This window comes from Cygnus olor, chromosome Z, assembly GCF_009769625.2.
Source record: "Cygnus olor isolate bCygOlo1 chromosome Z, bCygOlo1.pri.v2, whole genome shotgun sequence".
Taxonomy (NCBI): Eukaryota; Metazoa; Chordata; class Aves; order Anseriformes; family Anatidae; genus Cygnus; species Cygnus olor.
Window position 1 is genome coordinate 51,835,133 of NC_049198.1, and position 23,863 is coordinate 51,858,995.

General features: G+C 39.6%; 1 protein-coding gene across 4 annotated transcripts in view; it reads left to right on the forward strand.

Moving 5' to 3' along the window:
• The window catches only part of PIGG (phosphatidylinositol glycan anchor biosynthesis class G), an 81,389-nt gene that overhangs the window by 32,754 nt on the left and 24,772 nt on the right, over positions 1-23,863 (forward strand). For 2 of the 4 annotated variants that reach the window (XM_040542172.1, XM_040542173.1), the window contains exons 6-8: positions 79-270; positions 5,315-5,624; positions 16,083-16,246. In XM_040542172.1, the coding sequence (XP_040398106.1) occupies positions 79-270; positions 5,315-5,624; positions 16,083-16,246 (666 nt within the window). Of the gene's footprint in view, positions 1-78; positions 271-5,314; positions 5,625-16,082; positions 16,247-16,545; positions 17,127-18,646; positions 22,272-23,863 lie in introns of those variants that run through there. The other 2 variants (XM_040542170.1, XM_040542171.1) reach the window with 2 other exon arrangements.

Below are 23,863 nucleotides of genomic sequence, written 5' to 3' on the forward strand. Positions count from 1 at the left end.
AATGTGTTTATCAGTAATTGCAGTAGTTTGAAGTTTTTTTGTCTGTTTTTTTTTTGTTTGTTTGTTTGTTTTCTCCAGTTCTGAACATAAGTCTGAACTCTCCTTCTTGGCTGCAGTTTCCCTAGTTATGATCTTCTTTCTGGTTCAAAGAAGATGTTCCCTGGTTTCAAAAATTGCTATGGCACTTGGGCTCCTGGGAGTCTACAGTTACCGGGCAGCCATTGGAAATGTTGTATTTCCATGGCAACATGACAGCAAAGATATTTCAAAGTAAGTTAATCAACAGATATGTAAATCTATTTCTAGAAAGTTGTTAACTCTTTCAATATCAGGGTGAAAAAGGATGTTATGTCTAGGCTGGAATCAGATTCTTATGAATAAAACTATTTTTTAGATGGTAAGCACTCAGTTTTTGTGGAATGTGCATAATTTTGAACCTCATGAAGTGTCATGCAACTGTCAAATTAGGAATCTGTCAGATAAGAACTAATCTGAAGAAAATCCAATAGTCATTGTCAGTATTTTTACTATAAAGAAACTCCAAACACACCATCTCTTCTTGTTTTAGGTGGATTTGCCACATTTAGCAGAGAGTATGCCAAATTCATTTAGCTATTTCATAGCTTTGAAAAATACTTATACAGTGATTGGGAGAGTTGGTTTTCTGTATCTTCCTTTTGCAGTTGAGTGTTCTGTAGCGTGTGGCTTTTCAAGATGTAACAAAATCCTTCATAAGACCTAGGCTGTGCTGCACAATATATACTAAGGATTTTTATGTGGATGGTAGATATCTTACAGAAGTAGTTGCTGTAGCTGTGTGGAATCTATTAGCATTTTTAGCAGTGACTACTTTTGGAACATAGCTAAGTGGCTTTAGTTTTCTCATAATACTTTTTATCATTGCATTGTACCTGGCTCTGCAAGCTTCAAGTTTTCTGGTATGTCAAAGCTGTGGAAAACTTCCAGAATTAGGTAGAGCATTCAATGAGGAGGAGAAGGAATAATAGAAGAGAAGTCATAGAACAGTTGTCTTATGGATGGAATTAAACTTTCTCTCACACTCATTTTAAATTGGGTAGGTGGTTTCTTTTGGAGCTTCTTAACTGGGGACCAGAGTTTCACAAGATGTGAAAAAGACTTGCAGGAAAAGATCTTAGGACATACAGAAGATCAGATTTCCTAACAAGATATTTTTATAAACTATATTTACATGTGTATATATCCGGATGTATTTACATATGTCCCATCTTTCCAAATATTGAAGATAATTCTAGTTCTATACCAGTGTTAACATTGTGTGCTGCTTTTGCTGGACGCAAAAGTAATGGTAATCTTTTCTTAGTCTGCAAGATTTGGCTCTGTGTTTGAAAGTGTTTCTGGAAGCATGTCTGATCTCTGGGTGCAACCTCTGGTTTTGTTTGTGTTTGTGTAAAGTCTTTGGAGAAGAATAATATCCTTGCAATAAAAGAAAAAAAAACACCTACAGTGTGGGACAGAACATTAAGTATAGCAATTGAGCTACAAATGAAATGCAATTAGAGAAATAAGTGGAGTATTTAAGACAAAAGCCTTTATTGAGAACTTACTCATTCTGTAGTCAGCGTATTGATTTTAATTACAAGAAGAAAGATAAAGGGTTTTTCTATTATTTCACCTTAAACAAATGGTGAATATGATGATTTGCTTAAATTATGTCAGACGTTTATATATCTCTGGTTATATAGTTATTTGGAAGTTACTCTCAAAATTCTTGAAACAAAGCTTTAAAGAACAAGCTTTATTGTCAAGTATAGTGGTCTTATACTTAAAGCTCAGCTTGAAATTAAGTGCCTGTTTATCTGGGAGCAATTTATTATTATTATTATTATTATTATTTAATTGAAATATCTTTGTGCTTATGTGAGTGAGTACAGATACCCTACAAGACTCCAGACACTTGTCATGTATGGCTTAAGAAGTAGAACTGGATATTCCAAGACGCTAAGTGCCACATGATCTTACTTGAAAAATTGGCCAAGGGTTGTGGCATTCACTGTGCAACCCTGATACTACTAAAGACACTTCGCATTTTTGGATTTTTGTATACTAGCTGGTGCATTTTGTGCACTTCTAAGCAGCCTGAAAAATCCTTCTTGTGTGTTTTTATTAATACTTGATGTTCCCTACCCAGTGAGTTATACCCTTTAGACCCACTGCATAAACTGTTGAATAAAAGCTCACAGGGCTAGCAAAATGAGGTTCCTACCTCTGTTGATGGCATGTGTTCTGTGCTTGTCCTAAGAATTGCAGTGTTGGACTTTTCCTGTTCCTCAACAAGAAAGATCCAACAACAAATGGTGTAATTAAGTCGCTGCTTTAATAAAGTAGACTAAAAAGTGGAATGTAGATAAGCAAGCCTGCAGTCTCTTCAAGTGTTGGGAACACTTCTTTCATGGAGCAGCAGAATTTTCACATGATACGCCATGCAGGTCCCATCTCCTCCCATGCTGTGGTGCTGTTTATCTTGCATAAAATAACAAAACCTGTGTCATCTCCTGACAGGCTGGAGTGTTATCACTGTGGTAACACCCAACAGCACACAGCACAGGCCGTAACAGGGATCCCAGTCTCTTACAGAAGCAACTCATGCTAACATAGGGGCTTCTTAAACCCAAAGTAAAAGGCCTAATAGAGCAGGCAGGGTTTGTCCAAAATGACTAACTCTTCAGACACAGTGTCTTCAGCAAGGGTCTCAGTACAGCATGCCAAAAAGGATGGTAGACAAGTTAGCAGATTTCAGACGTTAGCTGATGTGTCAATATAGTGGTTCTAGCTCACCATGATTAGACGGCTGAGGTGATAAATGGTAAAAGTCTACTTAAAATGCCATCAGGAATGAAACCAGGACTGTCCTTTATATGTGTCTGGAGGTATCTTTAGCATATTCATGATATAAAGTGGAGCTAGATCCAGGTGCAAAGTACAGGTACCTTTGTCTAAGACAAAAAAAGGCTGTACATAGCTACCGCATGGGCAGTGCTTGTTTATTTAAGACAGAGGATCTCTGCTCTGAAACTCTCCCTCTCCCCTTTACTGAAAACAAGTGTTATCTCTGAATGTGACAGCTGTTGGGAGGTGGATGAGAAGAGAAAATTGAAGAGTGTCCCTTCCTCTGTGGCTCTCACTAAAATAACCTCTAAAATAAAAAATGCAAGGAAGTAATTTGGCCTTCAATTTTTCTGAGCTCTTTTATGTAATGATAGTTTGTGCTGTGAACAAGATGAGGATATACCATGCTGACACAAACAAAGTAAGTGCTTTTGCTGAGAAACTGTTCTTTTTTAGTTTGAATTTCCATGAACCCATTAATCTCAGTTTTCACTTAACTGTTTTAATAATGACAAATATCCAAAGCTGTTTCCCAAAATTTTACTTCTAAGTTCACAGAACCATAGAATAGTTTGGGTTGGAAGGGACCTTACAGACCATCTAATTCGACCCCCCCTTGCCATGGGCAGGGACACCTCCCACCAGACCAGGTTGCCCAAAGCCCCATCCAGCCTGGCCTTGAGCACCTCCAGGGTTGGGGCATCCACAGCTTCTCTGGGCAGCCTGTGCCAGTGCCTCACCACCTTCACAATGAAGAATTTCTTCCTTATGTCTAATCTAAATCTGCAACTGTTACCCCTTGTCCTACTGCTGTACTTCCTGATAGTCTCTCTCCAACATTGCATGAATGTATTTGAATTCTTATTGGTAATAATTACATCAGAATTATTAGAGATATTGAAATAGGGCACTTAATTTCCGCATGAGCCAGAAACACAGGAACTCTGTAATCTTTACTGTTTTGTTCCATGAAGAAACAAGTCTCTGTGCTTTACAAAAGAATTTAAAAGGCTTGCTACTTCAGGGAACAAAATACTATTATTTTCTCTCTTGCTTTTTGGTTCTCTTTCACCGATATGGAAAAGAAAGATTGAATTCAAGTTCTTTTGTTGGTAATTGTTAAAGAAGGAAATTGACCTTCTAAAGGTTGAAAGGTTATATAAACTTAAAAGGAGAAATTTTGGAAATTTTACCTAGCAATGATTTCTGTGGCCAGATAGTTATACCAGTTACACCAAGTGTAACTGTACTCTTACTGTTTTTAGTGCTATGGTCTAATTCTCCATATATTTTTTTTAAGTCTAAGAGACTCAGGAATCATCACTTCTGGATGAATTGTCTTACCTTTGCAGGAGAACATGTTCATTCACCATTCATGTATAAAGGGACTAAAATTCCCTGAGGAGATAATGTATTAAATTGTGGATAAGATGTGTGGATAATGTGTATTTTCTTGTCTTTTCCAAGATTAAGATACACATATATATATTAAAAATTCTATGGATATATATACACTTACTTTTCTTTGTGCCTTGGGCTTTGCTCTTTTAGAGTAGTGGGAAAAATAATATATTCTTTTAGAATATAATTTTAAAGCCTACTGGCCCTTGTCTTTGTCAGCTTTTTGGATGAGATACTGTGCTTTCTCCAAAAGCTGACTTCCACAGGAAATGGAGAGGCAAATCAATTTATGGTTGCAATGAACAGCAGTAGATACTAATTACACTTTAGAGCATTCATTTTGTTTTGGGATTTGAAAAATGTATGTGATTTCAAGGAAAAAATGTGCTGATTTGTAGTATACGTGTGCAACTGTGTAAGGTGAGAAAATATCTGAGGAATGCAGACTGAAATAAGGATCTTCAAATGCTATTGCTGTTTGTTTTTTTAGTCTGTTTTGATTGGCTAAAATGAAATGTCTGTTTATGTTAATGAGTTCTGAAAAATCACTGAACAGCTTAAAAGAATAATCGTTTTTGAATCATTTTATTTCTTGACATAAACATTCCATGTTACCCTAAAGAATATTTTGGGGGAAGTTCATTATGTTATATAAATGGAATAATTACATGAATGTATTTATGGATCTAGACCTTGAATAGTAATAATGTGAATTTATTTTGGTTGCATTAATTGACATTTATTTTTATATTTTAGGTTTGTTTAGTTTTTTAGCTCAATCTGTTTTTCTTAAAGTTGCTTTGGAGGTGTTGTTATTTAAATGTGAACTAGTTTTAGAGTTTTTATAATTGAGAAAGCCCTCTTATAAAAATGTCCAGTACTAACCTTAGAATTTGGCCTATTTGGCAGGACTTAAGAGAGGTTTTGCACCTCTTTTGAAAAAGATTTTTTTTTGACCTGTGAAGTAGATAGTAGTAGCTTATCTTTCCGTTTTATTTGCTTATTCACGTATACATGTATATATTCTATTTTATTTCTTCTTTAGGGGGATTACTGAAGCTCGTTTTGTTTATGTCTTTGTTCTTGGCATAGTCTTCACTGGCACTAAAGATTTACTAAAGTCGCAGGTTATTTCTGCAGACTCCAGCGTGAAGAGTACAGGATTATGGGAAGTGTACAGTGGATTGGTTCTACTAGCAGCCCTTCTATTTAGACCTCACAATTTGCCAGTGTTGGTGTTTTGTCTGCTGATTCAGACAATGATGACAAAATATATCTGGAGACCTTTGAAATTTGATGCAGCACAGATTACTATCATGCACTACTGGTTTGGCCAAGCTTTCTTCTATTTTCAGGTAAGCTAAGTATTCTCCCTACTATGGGGCTGGGAGGGGGAATAGTTTTTTGATGAAATGTTGTTCATGGTAAGTGAAGTGCCAACTAAACCTTGTAGTGGGAGAGTTCTCTGAGTTCTCGGAAGTATTTTGTTTCTAAGTATACTATTAACTTTTCTATCTCAGAATCAGGGAAAGATACATACCTTGATAACTTGCTAGCCTCAATGCAGACTTCCACAACTGTCAGGAGTATCAGAGACCTATGCTATGGAAGTTTGGTCTGTTTGTGGACTACCTAACCACCACTACGGTGATAGTAAATTGAAAAATATGAGCTGAGTTGTTAAATACCAGTAACAGGCACATGCATTTTTGTGCTTGATTCTTGAGGCTTCCAAAACATTTGGTAACATAACAATAGGTCTATATACAGTTTAAGACTGAAGCGAAGCTCTATGACAAAATAATATATCTTTATGAGAATCAAAACTAACTGACATTCTTATTTTAAGGAATGGTACCATCTTTCCTGGGGAGTCTTACTAATTTCAGCAACATTGTTCATCACATACAAGGTTGCAGTTCAACAAAATCTTTTCTTTTCATCAAAGCTGGAGAGGTTCTTTCCACTTCTAATAGTGTTGGAAACGTAGTGTAGCAAACTATCTCAAAAAAGCATTTGTCGGGAATCAGGTTGTTAGGTTCTGGATTATGAGGAGAGGCTTTTTGATTTTCTGCAAAATTTCAAGGTACAGCCTGTACGGGCTTTAATTTTGAGGCATGGATGTTAAACCGTGGTCAAGCTGAGGATACCTTAAATGGTTTCTGATCCTGTTAGTACTGTTTGAGGATTGGCTTCACTTTGCTGAGAGTGCATCTCAGGACAGAGAATTGCTGATGGACATATGATCATCATGATTCACCCCTTCCTACCCAGTTTTCCTTATGCCTCCTCCTCTGAGGAGGTAACATTTTTTGGTTGAATAGGTTTTGTATGTCTTGAATGTTACAGTTCAGACAGCCAACTCTGATTTTTTGCTCTCCTTTTGCTCTCCTTTTGAGAGCAGCCCTTAGTGGGGTCGGAAAAAGGCTGAAGGCAGAACCCTCTGCACGCTAAGGTACTGAGCAAAATCGGCTGCCAGAAGTGTAATAGTGGGTAGGCTGACAAGAAAATCTTGCTTGCAGAAAAGAGACTAATAAAGAATTGTCTGAATGTTTTCACAAAGCATCTATTTTCAGTGATGATGAATTCTTGGTGGAGTTGGCTGAGAATTTCACAGAACCACCAAGTCACGGAATAGTTGAGGCTGGAAGGCACCTCTAGTTATCATTCAGTCCAACCTCTGTTAGTCAACCAGATTAGGTTGTGCAGGGCAGTGTCCGGTCTGATTTTAAATACTTGCAAGGTTGGAGGCTCTACAACCTCTCTGGGCAATGTCTCCCAGCGTATGAACACCTTAACCAGTAAAAAAGCTTTTTCTGATATTTAAATGTAACAACTTACATTTCAATTTGTGCCCATCGCCTTTCATCCTTTCAGCAGGCTGTACTGAGAAAAGTCTGGCTACACCTTCTTTACTCCCCCTCATCAGGTATTTATAGACACTGTTACGATCCTTGCTTAGCTTTCTCTTTGCAAAAGTAAACAGACCCAGCTCTTTCAGATAATGTTTGTATGACAGATGCTTTGTTCACAACATCCTTTCTGTGGTCCCTCAGTGGACTTGCTCCAATACATCCATGGCTTTCTTGCACTAGGGAGCCCAGAACTAGACTCAGGACCCCAAGCGTGATCTCATCACGGCTGAAGAGGGGATGGAACGTCATCTTCAACCAGCTAGCGATGCTCTCCCCAGCACAGCCCCAGGTGCTGTTGGTCTTCTGTGCCAGAAGCACAAATGGCTGGCTGGTAGACAGCGTGGTGTCCGTCAGGACAACCTATGTATGTCCTTCTCTGCCAAGCTGCTTTCCCAGTGGTCAGCCTCCAGCCCATCCTGGTGCCTGGGTTTACTTCTTCTGAGGTGCAGGATTTGGCATTTGCCTTTGCTGAACTTCATGGGTTTGTCGTCAGGCCCTTTCTGCAGCGTGTTGAGGCCCCCTGAATGACAGCACACCCATCTTGTGGTGTACCAGCTGCTCTTCCCATTTTGCATCGCGTGCAGACTTGCTGAGGGTGCTCTCTGTCCTGTCATGCAGGTCGTTAACGAAGATGCTCAAGAGCATTGTCCCCGCTGTGAAGCTCTGTGTTCAACAGCTAGTGAGTGGCCTCCAGGTGGATTTTGTGGTGCTGATGAGAAGCCTGTGAGCTGGATAGCTGAGGCAGTTTTCAGTCTGCCTCTCTGTCCACTTATCTCAACCCTACTGCATCAGTTTCAGTTCGCTTGTGAGGGTGTTATGGGGTGTTACGTAGCTTTTTTTTTTTTTTATTGATTTTATACTGGTGTCATTGAGAAGATGTAAATATGTTTTAAGATTTTTCTTCTTACCCTAGTGTCTGTTTTTCTTTTCTTTTCACTTTCTACGACCATTGCAGTTGGGGAGCTTAATAGTTTTTGGAAGACTGGAAAAAGTGACTTCCACTTTAATTAGCTGCATGTTGTAGTGTTGGATATCTTGAACTTGCAAGGCTTCCCCCCACAGCCTACCACCCTCTTGGCAACTTTGACATTTCTACTGGATGTTTTTTCTTTGGGAGTAGTAACATCTGGTGTGATACAGATTTCAGCAAACTTAAGGATATTTTAAAAATTGGCTTTGATGAAGGAGCCTCTGTGTACAAGTGATGCTGCTGAATCACAGCATCCAGAGCTCAGAAGGGTGTAGTTCTCTATTGCTTTGTTGTGATCTCTGTTGCTTGACTGTTCTTGTGTATCCCCTGTCACTCAAGATCTGGAGAACGAAAGGTGATAGTTAATTCTCAAAGCTTCGCGTAGAGGCAGAGCAAAGCTTCCCGCCCTCACCCCCCACCCTGTTTTCTTTCCCAGGCTGGTTTATTATTAAGTTCACTATATGAAAAGAGCAAATACAGATAAGGAGCTACCTTGTGTCCAATCACTGTCTGTAAACTCCAGGTCTGAAGAGGTTCTTCTGAGCTTAGCAACTGCTTAGCAATTTTTTTATTAATTCCTATTCTCTTTAGCCCTTTAAAAATATACCCATGTCAGAAGATCTTGCCAGCAGTATCTTGCAGACTTTTTTGTTGTCTACTCAGAAAACCAAAGTGTGTACTTACCTTTTCAGTATGTCCAAGACATAATGAAATGACAAGTGAATTGGAATAGAACAGGAGATCTTTTTAGAAAGAACTGTTTTTATTATGGCCTTTATAATCCTAGAGATATTTTGAAAATAGAGAAATCAGTTCTGCTAAGGAAAAAAGTGTTTTAAAATTCAAGGTAGGTGGAATTCTTCTCCCTCACTCTTTCAGAGCAAGTTTTCAGTTATCTTTAAAAAGTGCTGTACTTACATTTACATTAGATTACCTTTATACGATGGAGATGAAGTGTTTGACCAAAATAATCCTCTTCAGTTGTTAGCTTGGTTCATTTATTCTCTGGTGAAGAAACCGTTCTGCAGCTACGGGAAGGAACAAACTGAATCATACAAGGCTAAAAGGTGGGTTTTTTTTTTGCACCTTCACAGTTGAAGGCAGTTATTTGATGTGCAAACTATTACCGTAGAAAAGCAGAACAGAATTGATGGTAGCTCGTAAAATTACAGAGGCTACAAACATCCCTCAAAATCTAGTCAAAGCTTTTTCTTCAGTTGGTAAGTAGCTCCCAGTTTGTTGAGAACAAGCTTTCTCGTCTTGGGCTGCAGCTCCAGGGATGGAAGAAACTTCTTCCAACAGTTTGGATAGGGCAAGTTTGCTTGTTACGTAGTATTCTGATCTGCACTATCAGGAAAAATTAAAAACCTGACAACGGAGAAAACCCACTTCTTCATTAACTATTTTTTCTTAGATATGTTTAAATTTCTCCTTCCCTTTCCTTTGAGTTTAGAGTCCAGAGCAGAAACTACCTGTTGCAAGGAAAAATTGGTCAGTTTAGCTTAAAATCAGGATTGAAGTTTTTTGTTGTTATATTAGTGACAAATAATTAGCTGTCAGTCATCTGTTAACAGCACTTAATTAATTGGCTATCACTAAACTGCAGAATCAGGGCCCAACCAGATAAACAACAGATGAACACGCATGGATTTCTATGCAATTTTGTACACCAAATCTGAAAAGGGTCTAACATGCCTCTCAGCAACACTTACCCCAAAACACTTAAAGTTACATTTTCCCTTTCAGGTATGCATTACAAAGACTCTCTCTTCATTTCCATGCAGGTTTCCCTGTTTACTCACAGCTCATCTTTAGCTGTTGAGGTATATCTAAAGAGTACCTTGGATGAGAGGCCTCAAGAGAAGCTGTGGGTGGGTTGTTATGTACACTTCCCAGCTCTTTCTTACCTGAATGATGAAAGGCATAACTCTGAAAGTGCCTATGCTTTTCTTGATGTAGCTTTCTGTTTTAGTAGCAGACTTTTTTTTTTTTATTACTTTTTTTTTCCTGTAAGCACTTAATCTTTTTCATTAACTTTTTAGGGAAAGAGAAAGAACTATGTTTGGTGACAGCTTTCAGTTAGTTCCCTTCCTTTCTACACTTCCAGTGAAGATACTCTGTTCATGTTAAGCAAACTGCAGGTGTTCCAGTTTTAGCAACTGCCTGTCTTGGCCGTACCATCAACACTAAGGTCTTAGATTTTGACTGACTTAGGAAAGGGTTGTGTTTCAAACAGAGAATAATTTTTCAGACATAGAATAATTCTCGAAAATAAGCATTAAGGAAGTACAACAGGGCTGTTCCTGCAAGAGAAGTCTCTCCAGTTCTCAGCTTCAGTATTGATCTGTGATCAGCCTGCCTTGGTACAAGCAAATCATTCATTTGCAACCTCTGTACTGATCAATATCTATGCTTGGATGCTGGGGAAGAGATGGGAAGGAAGCAGAACTGTGTTATGTAGGTATGATGTCCACTGCTGGCACAGAATTAAGTGTCTTCTCTCATTTTCCTTCCTCAAATTTTGTGATTACAAGAACTACCACTATTAAACTGTCTGGGTTCAGTGTGGTGCTAGATTTTTAATTTCCAGGCAGACATAAAGATCTAATGTAGCATACAAAAATGTTAGTACATTTATGGTTGAAATACAGGAATTGAAAAACACTGAAAGTTGCTGTTGGTGTTGATCAGATTGGATACTAAATTTAAACTGTGCTAGCTAAATGAGGCAGGAAAAGGGAAATATAAACTAAATATAAAACCCTTCCATCTGGAAATAGGAGAGAAATTTGGAGAACTACTTTTTGCACATGTCCTGGTGTGATTATAAGAAGAATGAGATTTCTTGTCCGTGTTTCTGAGTCTTTATTAAATCTTGGTAGACAAGATGATATGTAATGAGAAAAGCAGGAACTCTGTCTCACCAAGTATGGAATGTAAGTGATGGCCTTTTGAATAGGATAGTGAGTAAAAATAGCTTTTTTCAGGATAGCATATTTAATGAATGAGGCAGAATTCTTTTGAAAAATATTATAGGGTCTTTAAAGACTTTATGGAGCAATTGCAATGAAAATCATAAGTGTACAGTATAAGCAAAGTTCAGAGGAACAGATTTTTTTTTCATTAATCAGTCAGTATAGTTCAAGAAAGGGGGTGAAAAAGATCACATTGCTGAGTGTGAAAGCTAATATTTTGATCTTGAATAGCAATAGAAAAAAAAGTATTTGAAAACATATACTTTGAGCTTACACTTGTTTTTTCATACTGCACCTTAACTGTGTCAGGACCCTGAGTGCATCTCCTGTCTAAGAGTTCAGTTTAGTGGAGTTCAAAGTCATCTGTGCTAAGGGGAACTGTTGTGAGAAAAGCTAGAAGCAAGGGCCTGTCCCTTCTTTCCTTTGGGAGCTGCTTTTAATGTGATGCTTTACTGTTGACTCCTGTCAGTGCTATGTCACAGCTGTGTAAGCAGATATGTCTGTGTTCCATCTCAGTCCTGACCTGGACCTGAACCTCTTGTTTGAGCTTCCTGGCCTGTTCTTGTATCTGTCTTGTCACTATGGATTTGCTGGCTGATCAATGGACTGCATCTGACCCTGTTCACTATATCCAGATCCAGTCCTGACCCAGACTTACTGCTTGCCAACCTGACTCTTTGCTGGTGAATTCACTGCTCTCACCTGCCTTGTTTTCCCAGCTTACGTTCCTTTACAGAGCAGCTGGCCCCTCCAGGTCTCTGACAATGTGAACATAAAAGGCTAATTTATTAAACTCGCAACTTACATGGGACTTGCTTACATGACACACTTTTTTTCCTGGCCCATTACCAAGATTGTGAGTAGTAAGCATGGGAAAAAATTACTTAGGTAAGTTTTGCAGTCTTTGTCCTTGGAGGTGTCCAGATCCTGACTGGATAAAGTCCTGAGCAACCAGGTCTTTTCGTTTGTATCTGAACTTGCTTTCAGCAGGAGGTAGTACTAGATGACTTTTGAGTTCCCTTCCAGCCTGAATTATCTTACGTTCTCATGATCATATGTTATTTATGTGAACTACCTTGTTTTAGTAGTTAGGATCATTGCCTTATTTATTGTATTGTGCAAGTTGATGAAGAGAAGCAAAGTTAATAATACTCCAGTTTTGACAAATATACAAAAAGTATGCCCCCTAGTTACTTATATTGGATATTATTGCAAATTTGATGATTTTGTCAACAAGCTTGAATGATGGATTGTTTACTTTAAAGCCCTGACTTGTTCACATCTTTTAACTTGTCACTTACTTCGTGGAAACATCCTGTATCTTCATCATTGCTCCTTGCTCTTCAACATGCAGTGACAATAGAAATAAATCTTGGTTGTCTCCTTTAACTGTAGCAGCTTCCAAAAAAAAATATGTTGCTGTAAATATTTCTTAAGATATTTTAGTTGCCTTGGGTGAAAGCTCATAAATGAAGAAAAAATTAATATATTTCATTATTGGTCTTGTGTTTATTTATTTTATTTCTATCCTTAGAACAGTATATCTGCAGTAGGAGGGAAAGGAAATACAGTCTTTAAAACCTTTGAGACTTGTTTATAGTCCAGTTATTTTTTATCACTGAAGGAGAACAGCACAGACTTGTATCTTTTCGTAATCTATCTAATTGGTCTTGCCTTTTGGTAGAAAGATGGACTGGGAGACATTATAAAGTGGTTTATAGCTTGTCTTGCTTGGGTTTCCAAGCATTATAGGATAAGTTACATTGGAGAGGACCTCAGGAGGCCTGTAGTTGAATCCCGTTCTCAGAGCACAGTCAGCTGTGAGGTCAGACAAGGTTGATCAGGGCTTTGTCTGATTAGGTCTTGAAACATCCAAGAATGGAGGTTGCAGAACCTTTCTGGGCAACCTGCTCCAATTACTTATTTTTTCCACTTCAAATTATTTGGTTCAAGTAATTAAATTCCTCTCATTCTGTGTTTTTTAATAGTTACTAGGAAGTTGTGGGAAAGGCTCAGTGGAAGTATAGTAACGGTGTGCTGTGTCAAATGGGTACTTTAGCCAGAAGCATGTCACTTTTGTATTTCACCTCTGTACTTCTCAGTTCAGTGAGAGTCATTGAGGTACTGCAGTTAGTAGCTCATATGTGATGAGTGATGTGGTATCTGAAAATTTCCCAGAAAAATCACTGCGACTTTGGGGAGAGTTTTTGATAGTTTTCATTAATGTCTGTAGAGGCCTCCTTCTCTGTTAGTGTCTCTAACCAGTGTTTTTATATTTGTGCCTCCTTGATTTGGATCATGATGGATTACTATGGAATGCTTTTATGTGAAATTGAATTGTGTCCTGTCACTTTCTGCCATTACAACAACAAGCTATGGCACTGTTTGAAATATTTCAGTGGTACTATAAGATAAGAGCAGATACTCTGAATTGTCAGTTATTTATATATTGTGTGGAACATATGAACTAGTCTTGGTGAGAGATACCTGCCATGAAGAACAAATGCTTCATTGGGGCTCTTCCAGTAGTATCTGAGGAGCCATCCACGAGGCTCAGTGAGCTCCTGGTGAGACTGGAGTGGTTGAACACTTAACATCCAGTGTGGTAGGAGTTGTATGTGTGTACTTCCTGAACCTTGTGAAGTTTAGTAAGGTAAAGTGCAAAGCCTAGCACCAGTATGTGCTGGGGGTCAGCCAGCTGGAAGGCAGCTTTGCAGAAAAGGACCTGGGGGTCTTGGTGGACACCAAGTTGAACATAAGCCAGCAGTGTGCCCTTTATACAAAGAAAGCTAATGGTGTCCTGGGCTGCATTAGGCAAAGTGTTGCCGGCAGATCAAGGAAGGTGATCCTTTCCATCTACTCAGCACTTGTGAGACCCCAGGTGGACTGCTGTGTCTAGTTCTGGGCTCCCCAGTACAAGAGAGGCTTGGGCACGCTGGATAGAGTCCAAAAAAGTCCAAACAAAGTCCAAATCAGATACCTGAGGGACTGGAGCATCTCTCACATGAGGAAGGGCTGAGAGCGTAGACTGTTCAGCGTTGGCTCAGAGGGGATCTCATCAGCGTGTGTAAATACTTGAAGGGATGGTTCAAAGAGGATATAGCCAGGCTCTTTTCAGTGGTGCCCAGTTACAAGACAAGAGGCAGTGGGCACACGCTGGAACACAGGAAGTTCCCTCTGAACACAGGAAGCACTTCTGTGCTCTGTGGGTGCTGAGCACTGGCATGGGTTTCCCAGGGAGGTTGTGAAGTCTCCTTGGAGATCTTCAAAAGCTGCGTGGACGTGGCGACCTGCTGGGTGACCCTGCTTTAGCGGGGTGGTTGGAGCAGATAACCTCCAGAAGCCTCTTCAGACTTCAGCTGTTGTTTGATCCATATACTGTAGCCTATTTCTCACAGTGCTCTCCTTATCCTACAACAACACTTCAAAGTCAAAGATAACTGAGATGAGCTCTGTGCAAAAGAAACCACAGGGAGTGTGGAAAGAGATGGAAGAGAGAGAGTACTGTCCCTTCCTCTGTCCTCTCCACCTTCTAGAGGAGAGTACATTTTTTGCCCTGTTGTGCACTGAGACCAGTGACATGTACTTCCACGCACTGTTTCTTCTTGCTCCTTCCCACATGCAGTGGAACAGGACGTTGTCCTGAGGAGCTGTGGATCAACCTTGTGTTCATGCAGGTGGGGCAAATAGCATGAAGACACCTTACAGCTCTTCATGAGATGAGTATGATTGTCAGCTTTCCCTCTACACACGTCATACAGGGGAGAGAAAATAAGTAGTGGGGAGGAAAAGACCTGTTGCTGTGTGCCATGACTAGGGGAAAAGAGAACAGGTTCTCTCCCTACCTGTTCCTGTCATGCTTTTGCTTGCTGAGCTGCAGCGCCCTGCACAGCTTTCAAAGTGCTGCACCTGACCTTTCTGCTCTTACCATGTCCTCAGTATGTACTGAGTATGTACTCCACTAGGACCGTGCCTGGGGCCGTCGGTGTTGATGGCCCTTATATTTGGGTTGTTCTGGGATACTGCAGAGAGGAAAGGAGAGTTTGATGGCTGCTGGAATACCAGTGATGTGGAAACTGACCTACTGAGTCTGAGGAAATCTAACTGTGGCCTGCTATACTAAGAAATATTCTGCCTTAATTCACAGGGCGTTTGCTGCTTTATATATTTGAGTAAAGCTAAATAATAGGGCGTCTTCAGAGGAAGACATTTCCTTCAGTGTTATGTTATTCCTTGTTATTTAGTGTCTTAGTCACTGAAAAAGAAAGCTAGATAAAGCATGCCAGTCTTAACTCTTGATACTTCGCTTTCAAGTTTTTCTTGAAATGCCTTTTATTGATGATTCAAGCTGTCTAGGCTTTTTGTCCATTTCAGTGCAATCTGTTGTGGTGAAGAGACTTGGGAAGCAGGAACCTCTCTGAATTTGCAAGTCTTAATGTAGTTACATGCAGTAGCTTGTGTCGTGGGCAGGGAGGGGGCTGGTACATGTTCCACTACAGCTCTAAATTGGAGCCCCGCTATCTCTAACGACAAGAAATATTTATTTCTCAGTATAATTTCAGCCACAGCCTTAAAGTCTTGTTTTTGAACCTTGTGTGGTGAAAAATTTATTTTTTTTTTTGGTCACTAGATGAAATCAGGAAGTGTAGTTGCCTGTTTTAATGTGTTTTTATGATGTAATGTATTAAACAGGTATATGTATTTGCTGACAAAATAAGACAAGCAAAAGATGCTGTTCATGTCCTAAGCAGTCTGTAAATCCTAAACAGAAGCTCCTGCTTGGTTAGCCGCTGTATTGAAATTCCAGTGTAAAGAATGTAAAGAATATGTCTTTACTGTAAAGTGTCTCAAAGAGTAAGCCTTTAACTGGTACAATAATTAATTATATTCTAATGTATCATAAATGTTTCTTTGAACGTATTTGAATCTTTTGGGTTTTATTCCTGTTTTCAGGGAAATTCAAATGGCATTGCTACTGTGGATGTTTCAGCAGGGTTTGTGGGACTAGAAAGCTATGTGGAGATACCAGCAATCTTCCTTACAGCATTTGCAACATATGCAGGACCTTTGCTTTGGGCCATTCATCTGCTGTGCTACTTGAGTTCTGAAGTTAGCAGGTAATCAAGTTTTAAACTAAACTAATGCTCCTTTATGTATTGCAGATATAAATGCCATCTATATAATGTACAAACAGTTTTATTTACATAATTATTTTCCTTAAAAGTTAGTTTTCCATTAAGAAAATACATACTGTGTTTCTGATATGAGTTTGTATCACCTCACTCTTCCAGTTTCATTTTATCTGCAGAAATTTTGTATTGGGAAGATATGTGTGTGTTTTACTATTTTTTTCTTAATGAGATCTCAGTTTGCTGTGCTAAATTATCTAAAATGTTATTATATTTTGTTTTAACAGGGTGTCCTACCTAAAAACATTCTTCTTGGAATCTATTAAGTAGGAGGCCTGAGAAGGCCTTTTCAAAATAATGACATAGAATTCAAACTTAACCAATGTGCTGTTCTTTGACAAGCTGTCCTTGCTTGGCGAAGTGGCATTCAACCTCAGATAAATAAAATAAGCTTATTTTATTGTATGTTCATGGTTATTGCTGTTACTTTTAGCTAAAATGTTTGTGCTTTTGGATATCTTGTGTAGCAGAGGAATTAAGGAATGTAAAATAAATTAATGAATGTGGAATTTCAAGAAGAGGTAGTTGGAAAATGTTTATGTAACTTAGTGTGCACGTAAAATATGATTGGACTCTTTGCTACTGCATTTAAGTCATTGTTCAGGGCACTCAAACTGAGAGATGCAATATACTAGCAGGAAGGAGCTGTAAATTCAGTATCCTATTGATCCACAAACACAGAAACTTGACATATATTTTCACTGAAATAACATTTGACAGTGACAAAATTCTTACCATCCCAGAGCCTCCCAGCGCCTCCCAGCTTTTCTTAGTCAACTACTTGTCTTTATTATCTTTGGAATTTAAATTTACTCTTTTTTTTTTTTTTAATGGGAAACTTAACATTGCAGCAGGGCTGGTGAGTGGGATTGGGATTTTAGACATTATTTAGTTTGTTACAACTCTTTGCCTTATGCGTAGTCATCCTCTGTAAACACATCTTCCTTTATCTACAGAGTGTCATCCAGTCTCATCCTGTCTGTGCTTTGTGTTATCTGGCTTCTCTCTTCTCCTTTTGCTTCCTTGTCTTGGGCTGTATGTACACTGTGAACTTGTGTCGGCACATATGGGTTTGTCAAAGGCATAAGGAGAGGGTATCCCCAACTCACCTAGCTGCATAGAGTAGTGGAGGTTTTTGTGCTGGGAAGGAGCCGTTCTAACGGGCTAAATTCCTGCACAGTCATTGTGTCCATTGCTGTGCATTAACAAGCACCTTTAACAGACAGAGATAGCACCTTATTCACTGATCTGCCTATCTACCATGCTTCTTTTAAAGATACCTGACCCTCTGTACTTTGTTTTAGTGGAATTGCATAGCCTAGTGCTGGATAATTGTATTGCACCAGTAATGTAGATTGAGACTTACTGTAGAACATTTCCTCTTAGTTTAAGGCTGGTTACCCTGAAATCATATTTGGTCTTATGTAGGTTGATACTGTCTAAACACTGGTCTTTATGTTTAATACATCTTTTTTCTGTTCATTCTGATATTTTTTTGCTTTGGGAGGAGAAGATGTGTAATACAGTAATTATTGATGTCTGTATTTGTATAACCACACAAACACCTTTCCTGAGTTTTCCCTACTACTTGATGTCTTGACACCAAACTCAACTTTAACTCCGTTTCTAAAGCTCCTCCGTTTAGCTTTATTTACTGCTGTGCTTCATCTTCCGAATATCCAAGCTCTTCAAGCTCTTGAATTCCATTCTTTCTACTCTCTTTAAAATGAGTTACCATGTACATATAAAGCCCCCTGCTTCTTGTCGTCTAGTAAATATGTGACCCATGACCCTGGCTATTACTTACGTTCTATTAATCTACCGTTTTTCATAATTCCTGTGTACCTCTGTTTACCTCTACTGTGCTGTGTTTAAATTAGTGCTAGACAGTTCCACTGGTCATATCTGTGTTCCTGTTTTTTTTTTTTTTTTTTAGCAGTTCTACTTTCTGATCTTCATTACATTGTAGGTGCTTTGGAACTGGAAATTTTCACTTGTGCTTAGAAGATTCTGAGCATAGAGATGTAAACAGCCTCAGTGCCATTGTGTGAAGAGGGAGAGGAAAAGAACAGAAGTTCTGTAATGTGTTTAAAGAGCTGAAGTTTTAATGTTGTTTAAACCCTAGACAGCAGACTGTGATCTGCACTAACATACAATGAAGAGAAAATGATACCATGTAACATGTATTTTTAAAGATCATCTAACAAAATAATGAAAAACTCTGCAACAAAACCTTTGAAGACCTATAGATGTTTAGTATTGTTTCAAATAATGTGTGTCTATAGTAGTGTTGGTTGTTCTGATGTTTTCTTGATTGAATTTTTTCAGATTAAAAGCTCAACTAGTAGTGTTGCCAGGTACAGTGCTGTTTTAAACTGCTCTCAGGTGGGTAGTTGTGACCTGTAATACCCACGTCACTTATGTAAGTAGATTCCATCAAACAACTTGTGTCTGTAGAAGTTTTAAGGTTCGTTTGTGTCAACTGGTAAGGTTGTTTCCTCCACTAAACAGTGAATAACCCTGGACTGGAATCTCTCTAGCCCCTGGAGCTTATTTAAATTGGTATGTAATGGTGCTCAGAACTGTCGTCTATACACTTTTGATTTTACTTCTGTTGCTGGCCAAATGGTTGCCACATTTCTTTGTCATTATTCCTTGAACCAAAAGGTCAAACTATAGAAGACACAGGTCAGCTGTGCCATGTGGTTTCTTTAAATGTATGGAAGATGGAGTTTTTCTTTTTTCTTTTTTCTTTTCCTTTTCCTTTTTTTTTTTTTTTTTAAGTGCTGGATGCTTTAGATTGTTCTTTATAAAAGCTTCTTATTTTTTTATATGCAAATATGCCTTTGTCAATGAAATTCAAACCCTCTCCTTTCTTTTGTGGTCCTGAATGCAAGATGAAGATCCTTTACATGCTTCCACTAGATAGGAGGGTCTAAAAGAACCCAGCTGCCATAGTTTTGTGGAGCGTGCTGAGTAGGTCCCGTTAGATTGCCACAGAATGCCATCAGGATTGCTGGCCCATCCTGATACAGTCACAGCTGAACGGATGTGTTCAGAACAGCACAGCAATGCCATTCTTAATGCAGTTTCTAGCATCCTGCAGCCTGTTTCAGAGCTGCTTGCATCTGAGGAAGGTGACTTGAACAGAGAAGTCTGACCTCAGTGCTAGCTGTCGTTGTCTATTGCAGCCACTCAGCCGAGCCCCATGTAATTTATAGCTGCATCAGCTGACTTTGCTTACCAGAACTTCATGGTGGCGTTCTTAGAAGCAGAACTCCACTGGGGCCCTCAGTTCCAAGGGGCAAATATGTAAGCATAACCTGTGGTCTCTCTGCACTTTGCATTCATGAAATCATGGCATACTTGAGCCTGGAAGGTATCTCTGGAGATCATCTGTGTCAAGTCTGCTGTCCAAAGGAGGGTCAACCAGAGCAGGTTCCTCAGGGCCATGTCCAGTCAGGTATTAATTATCTCCAAGGATGGACACTCAATAGTCTCCTTGGGCAAACTGTGCATGATAACCCTGACAGTAAAAAAGTTGTTTTCTGATGTTTTAAGTGGAATTTATTCTGTTTCAGTTTGTGCCCATTGTTTCTGTCATTTTGCTGGGCACCACGGAGATGAGTTTGTCTTTTTTGTCTTCTTTATTCTTGCCCATGAGATGTTCATATGTATGGATAAGATTCCTGCTGAGCCTTCTCTTATCAAGCCTAAACAGCTCCATCTGTCTCAGCTTCTCCTCTTCTGTGAGATGCTTTATTCCCAACATCATTTCTGTGGTCCTTCAGTGCTCTTGCTCCAGTACATCCATGCCTTTCTTGCACTGTGGAACCCAGAACTGGACTCAGGACCCCGAGCGTAATTTCAATACTGCTGAAGAGGGAATAGAGCATCATCACCAACCAGCTAGCGATGCTCTCCCCAGCACAGCCCCAGGTGCTGTTGGTCTTCTGTGCCAGAAGCACAAATGGCTGGCTGGTAGACAGCGTGGTGTCCGTCAGGACAACCTATGTATGTCCTTCTCTGCCAAGCTGCTTTCCCAGTGGTCAGCCTCCAGCCCATCCTGGTGCCTGGGTTTACTTCTTCTGAGGTGCAGGATTTGGCATTTGCCTTCATGGGTTTGTTGTCGGGCCCTTTCTGCAGCATGTTGAGGCCCCCTGAATGACAGCACACCCATCTTGTGGTGTACCAGCTGCTCTTCCCATTTTGCATCGCGTGCAGACTTGCTGAGGGTGCTCTCTGTCCTGTCATGCAGGTCGTTAACGAAGATGCTCAAGAGCATTGTCCCCGCTGTGAAGCTCTGTGTTCAACAGCTAGTGAGTGGCCTCCAGGTGGATTTTGTGGTGCTGATGAGAAGCCTGTGAGCTGGATAGCTGAGGCAGTTTTCAGTCTGCCTCTCTGTCCACTTCTCTCAACCCGACTGCATCAGTTTACCTGTGAGGGTGTTACAGGAGACAGTGTTAAAAGCCTCCTTGTGAAGTAAAAGTGCATTAGATACCTGTAGTCCATGTATTTTCAGACCACTAAGATGAAAAAAGAATAGAAAATAAGGACTTCTTGAAATAATGTGTTTGCTCTGGAATTGTGGTTGTAAGTGGTTAAACCATTTGCATCCATCTAATCAGGCACATGGAACTATAAAATCTTCTCCTCATATGCAAAGGTAAATATATTTCTAAAATAACTAACGGCATGTGATAGACAGTAACATGGATATTACTGCCACTTTTAGTCCTTCATGCTCTCATAAGAAACTTGGCAGCTGGAATGTGATGGGATTTTCACAGACAGAAATAGTAAGAACTCTTCTGCTTTAGTCTCCATGGAAACTGCAATAACTCTTGAAAATACTTTTGAGACAGGGAACAATGATTAAACAGATGCCTAAACTTAACCAAGTATTCTGTGTGTGACTGGCATAAATTCCAGAGAGCATATGAGTCATGTAAAGGGTGGCTTTTAGAGTGCTCACTGTATCGCTCTGATCTGAATTAGAACTTCACATTTGGGGATCCTTATGATCTGAAAAAAGGGCCATGTTATTGGATAACCAGACCTGTGTTATATGACCTCACTGTACAGTACACTCCGGATGGATTCAATTTTTAAGTTCCTACCCCAAAAAATCGTCTCGTGGGTGACAGTCACGGTGTTGTGTAATTACCACTCTTTAGGTAGGCAGCATGGTAGTTTTCAGCTTCCTTGCACATTGGAATCTGTGTTTTAATTGGTATAATGAGTCAGGTTTCAGGATGAATGCTGGATGTCTCCTAGCATTAGAAAAAAGCTGCATGTCTGTTGACTTCTCTTTCCTAGTAATCATAAGTTTTAGTAATGCTTTCCTGTTAGCAAATAGCTTTCAGGTATTGAAAACATAAGTTGTGCCCAATGAGAGGGGAGGGTATTGGTTGCAAAACCTTTAATGTTGTGCTGGGACTTCGTTAGTGTAGAATGCTTGCACAGCAAATTTACATTTTTGCTGTGAATTCTTTTATAATGCTGATTTAAGAAGAAGAAGGAAAGCATGCTTGTTACAGGAATTTCAGCATTTAACACCAGCTTTTGCCATCTTCAAGCTAATGTATTTCATTTATGGATTCCTCCATTCATAATTCATGTTATTACATTGATCATTTCTCTTTCTAATGTAAGCTGGCCATGCAGCGAGTGTTTCAATATATTTTCTGAGTCCCAGGCAGAAATTGCAGTCCCTGATAAAGACAAAGGAGCACTCCATATCTTTTTTTCCAAACCTTTCAGTGTTTTACATAAGTAGTTTTTAATTCCTCTGGTTTCACTTCATTCTCTCTCCTTTAGGTTAATTAAAGATGAAGAAATGTTTACAGCTAAGAATATACTGCAGCTATGTTCTCTAGAATGGTAATACCTGCTCTATACTGTGTTTGCCAGCAATCCAGCTCTCTGACTGAAATGAAATGTGTAGAATAAGGTATCTACTAGTTCCTTGGTGTGTATGGAAATCTGGAAGTGATTTAAAACTGGGAATGTGGCTTTTTTGCCACAGGCTGGAAGAATATTCTACTCACTTTGGTATCTCCTGACGTGCTGTCATCGCAGTGACGAGCTGGAGATTTGTTGTACACGTCATTAATGTTCTGTGATGGAGACCTCTTCATCAGTTGCCTCTGTTGCAAACAAATGGCAGTTGCTTCAAAGCCATTTGCAAAATAAATGTCATCCTCTTCCTCTACGGACCAGCTATGCAGCTGTGTTTTAGGAGCTGAAACACTTTCTATGTAAATGTTAAAGGAAGTAGTGAGCACAGAATTTAAAGCACACAGATTTGGGGTGGGTTGAGTTATTTTTGCTTTATGGGGATAGAAGGAAGCATCTAACAGGTTTGGAACTTAAAAAAAAAAATAGAAAAGTGATTTAATATTTGGTAGAATTGGCATATTAAGCATGAGGTCTGTTTTCTTATAATGACTACTGACCTTAACTGAGAACTCGTGCTCCAGTGTACTAATGTACTGCACAAGTGCATTGTAGAGTTGATCACACAGCTTTTAAATAGTCTTACCAATGCTGTGTATTGTCATTACTGTGAGATTGTTGTCATTGACAGAACTGATTGCTTAGATAGAGGCTACTTTAAGTAAGCATATCAGACATGCTTTTTAATTTCTACATGGTCTACCACCTTTTTTTGGTGGGTAGTCTTGAATTGAAAGGAAAGGGTTCTGTGATGATGTTTCTTGTTTCTGCTCTAATTTGGTGGTTTTAGGGTTAGACTGTCTTCCTCCTCTTGATCTTGGGGTGTCCGTCTGACCTATAGAAGTGTGTTCGAAAGCACATAGCTCAGCTGGCTAGCTGGTTCTTACTCCACCTAGGGTGCAGGTGTGCAGTGTCACTTTGTTGTACAAGAGGGTGCAGAACCTTTGTTCTTGTTTGGAACCTCTCCATCATAAGACAATATTTTTCTGACATCCTGTATAGCTAGGTTTAGAAATGCTTCTTATGCAAAACAGTTCATTAAATTTAATACGCACCTGCAGTAATCCACACCTGGATCTATTAGAAGACTCAAGGGTTACAACGCTGGGCATCAGCAGCCCTCTCTCACTCACTGTCTGCTGCACTCTCTTGCTTGGTAGCCCTCCCTCTCACTTGCATGGTATTCTTCTCTCTACCTTGGTATCCCTGTCCCTCTCTTTCTCTTGCTGTCCCTGTCTTCCTCTTGTGGATCCCCTGCTCCCTCCGTTCTAGTTTTCCTTCTCTCCTGGGCCTGTTTTATGCCCCTCTGGTGTGTCATTTCTCTCACTGGCATGTGCTTTGTCTCTCTGCCTGCCTTACGTGCCTTTTCTCTTGTGCATTTGCTCTCCTGTGCTCCCTTCTCTCATTCTCATGCTTTCTGTTTCTCTCATACACTATTCCCATCCCTCTCAGCATCCCCTGAATCTCCTGAACTTTCCCGATGTCCCTCGAGGCTTCCCTCTCTTGGCTCCTTTCCCCTGCCGTAAGCTTTCTCTCTCTCTTCCCTCCTTGAGGAATCCCTCTCTCCCTGAAATGAATTCCCTCCCA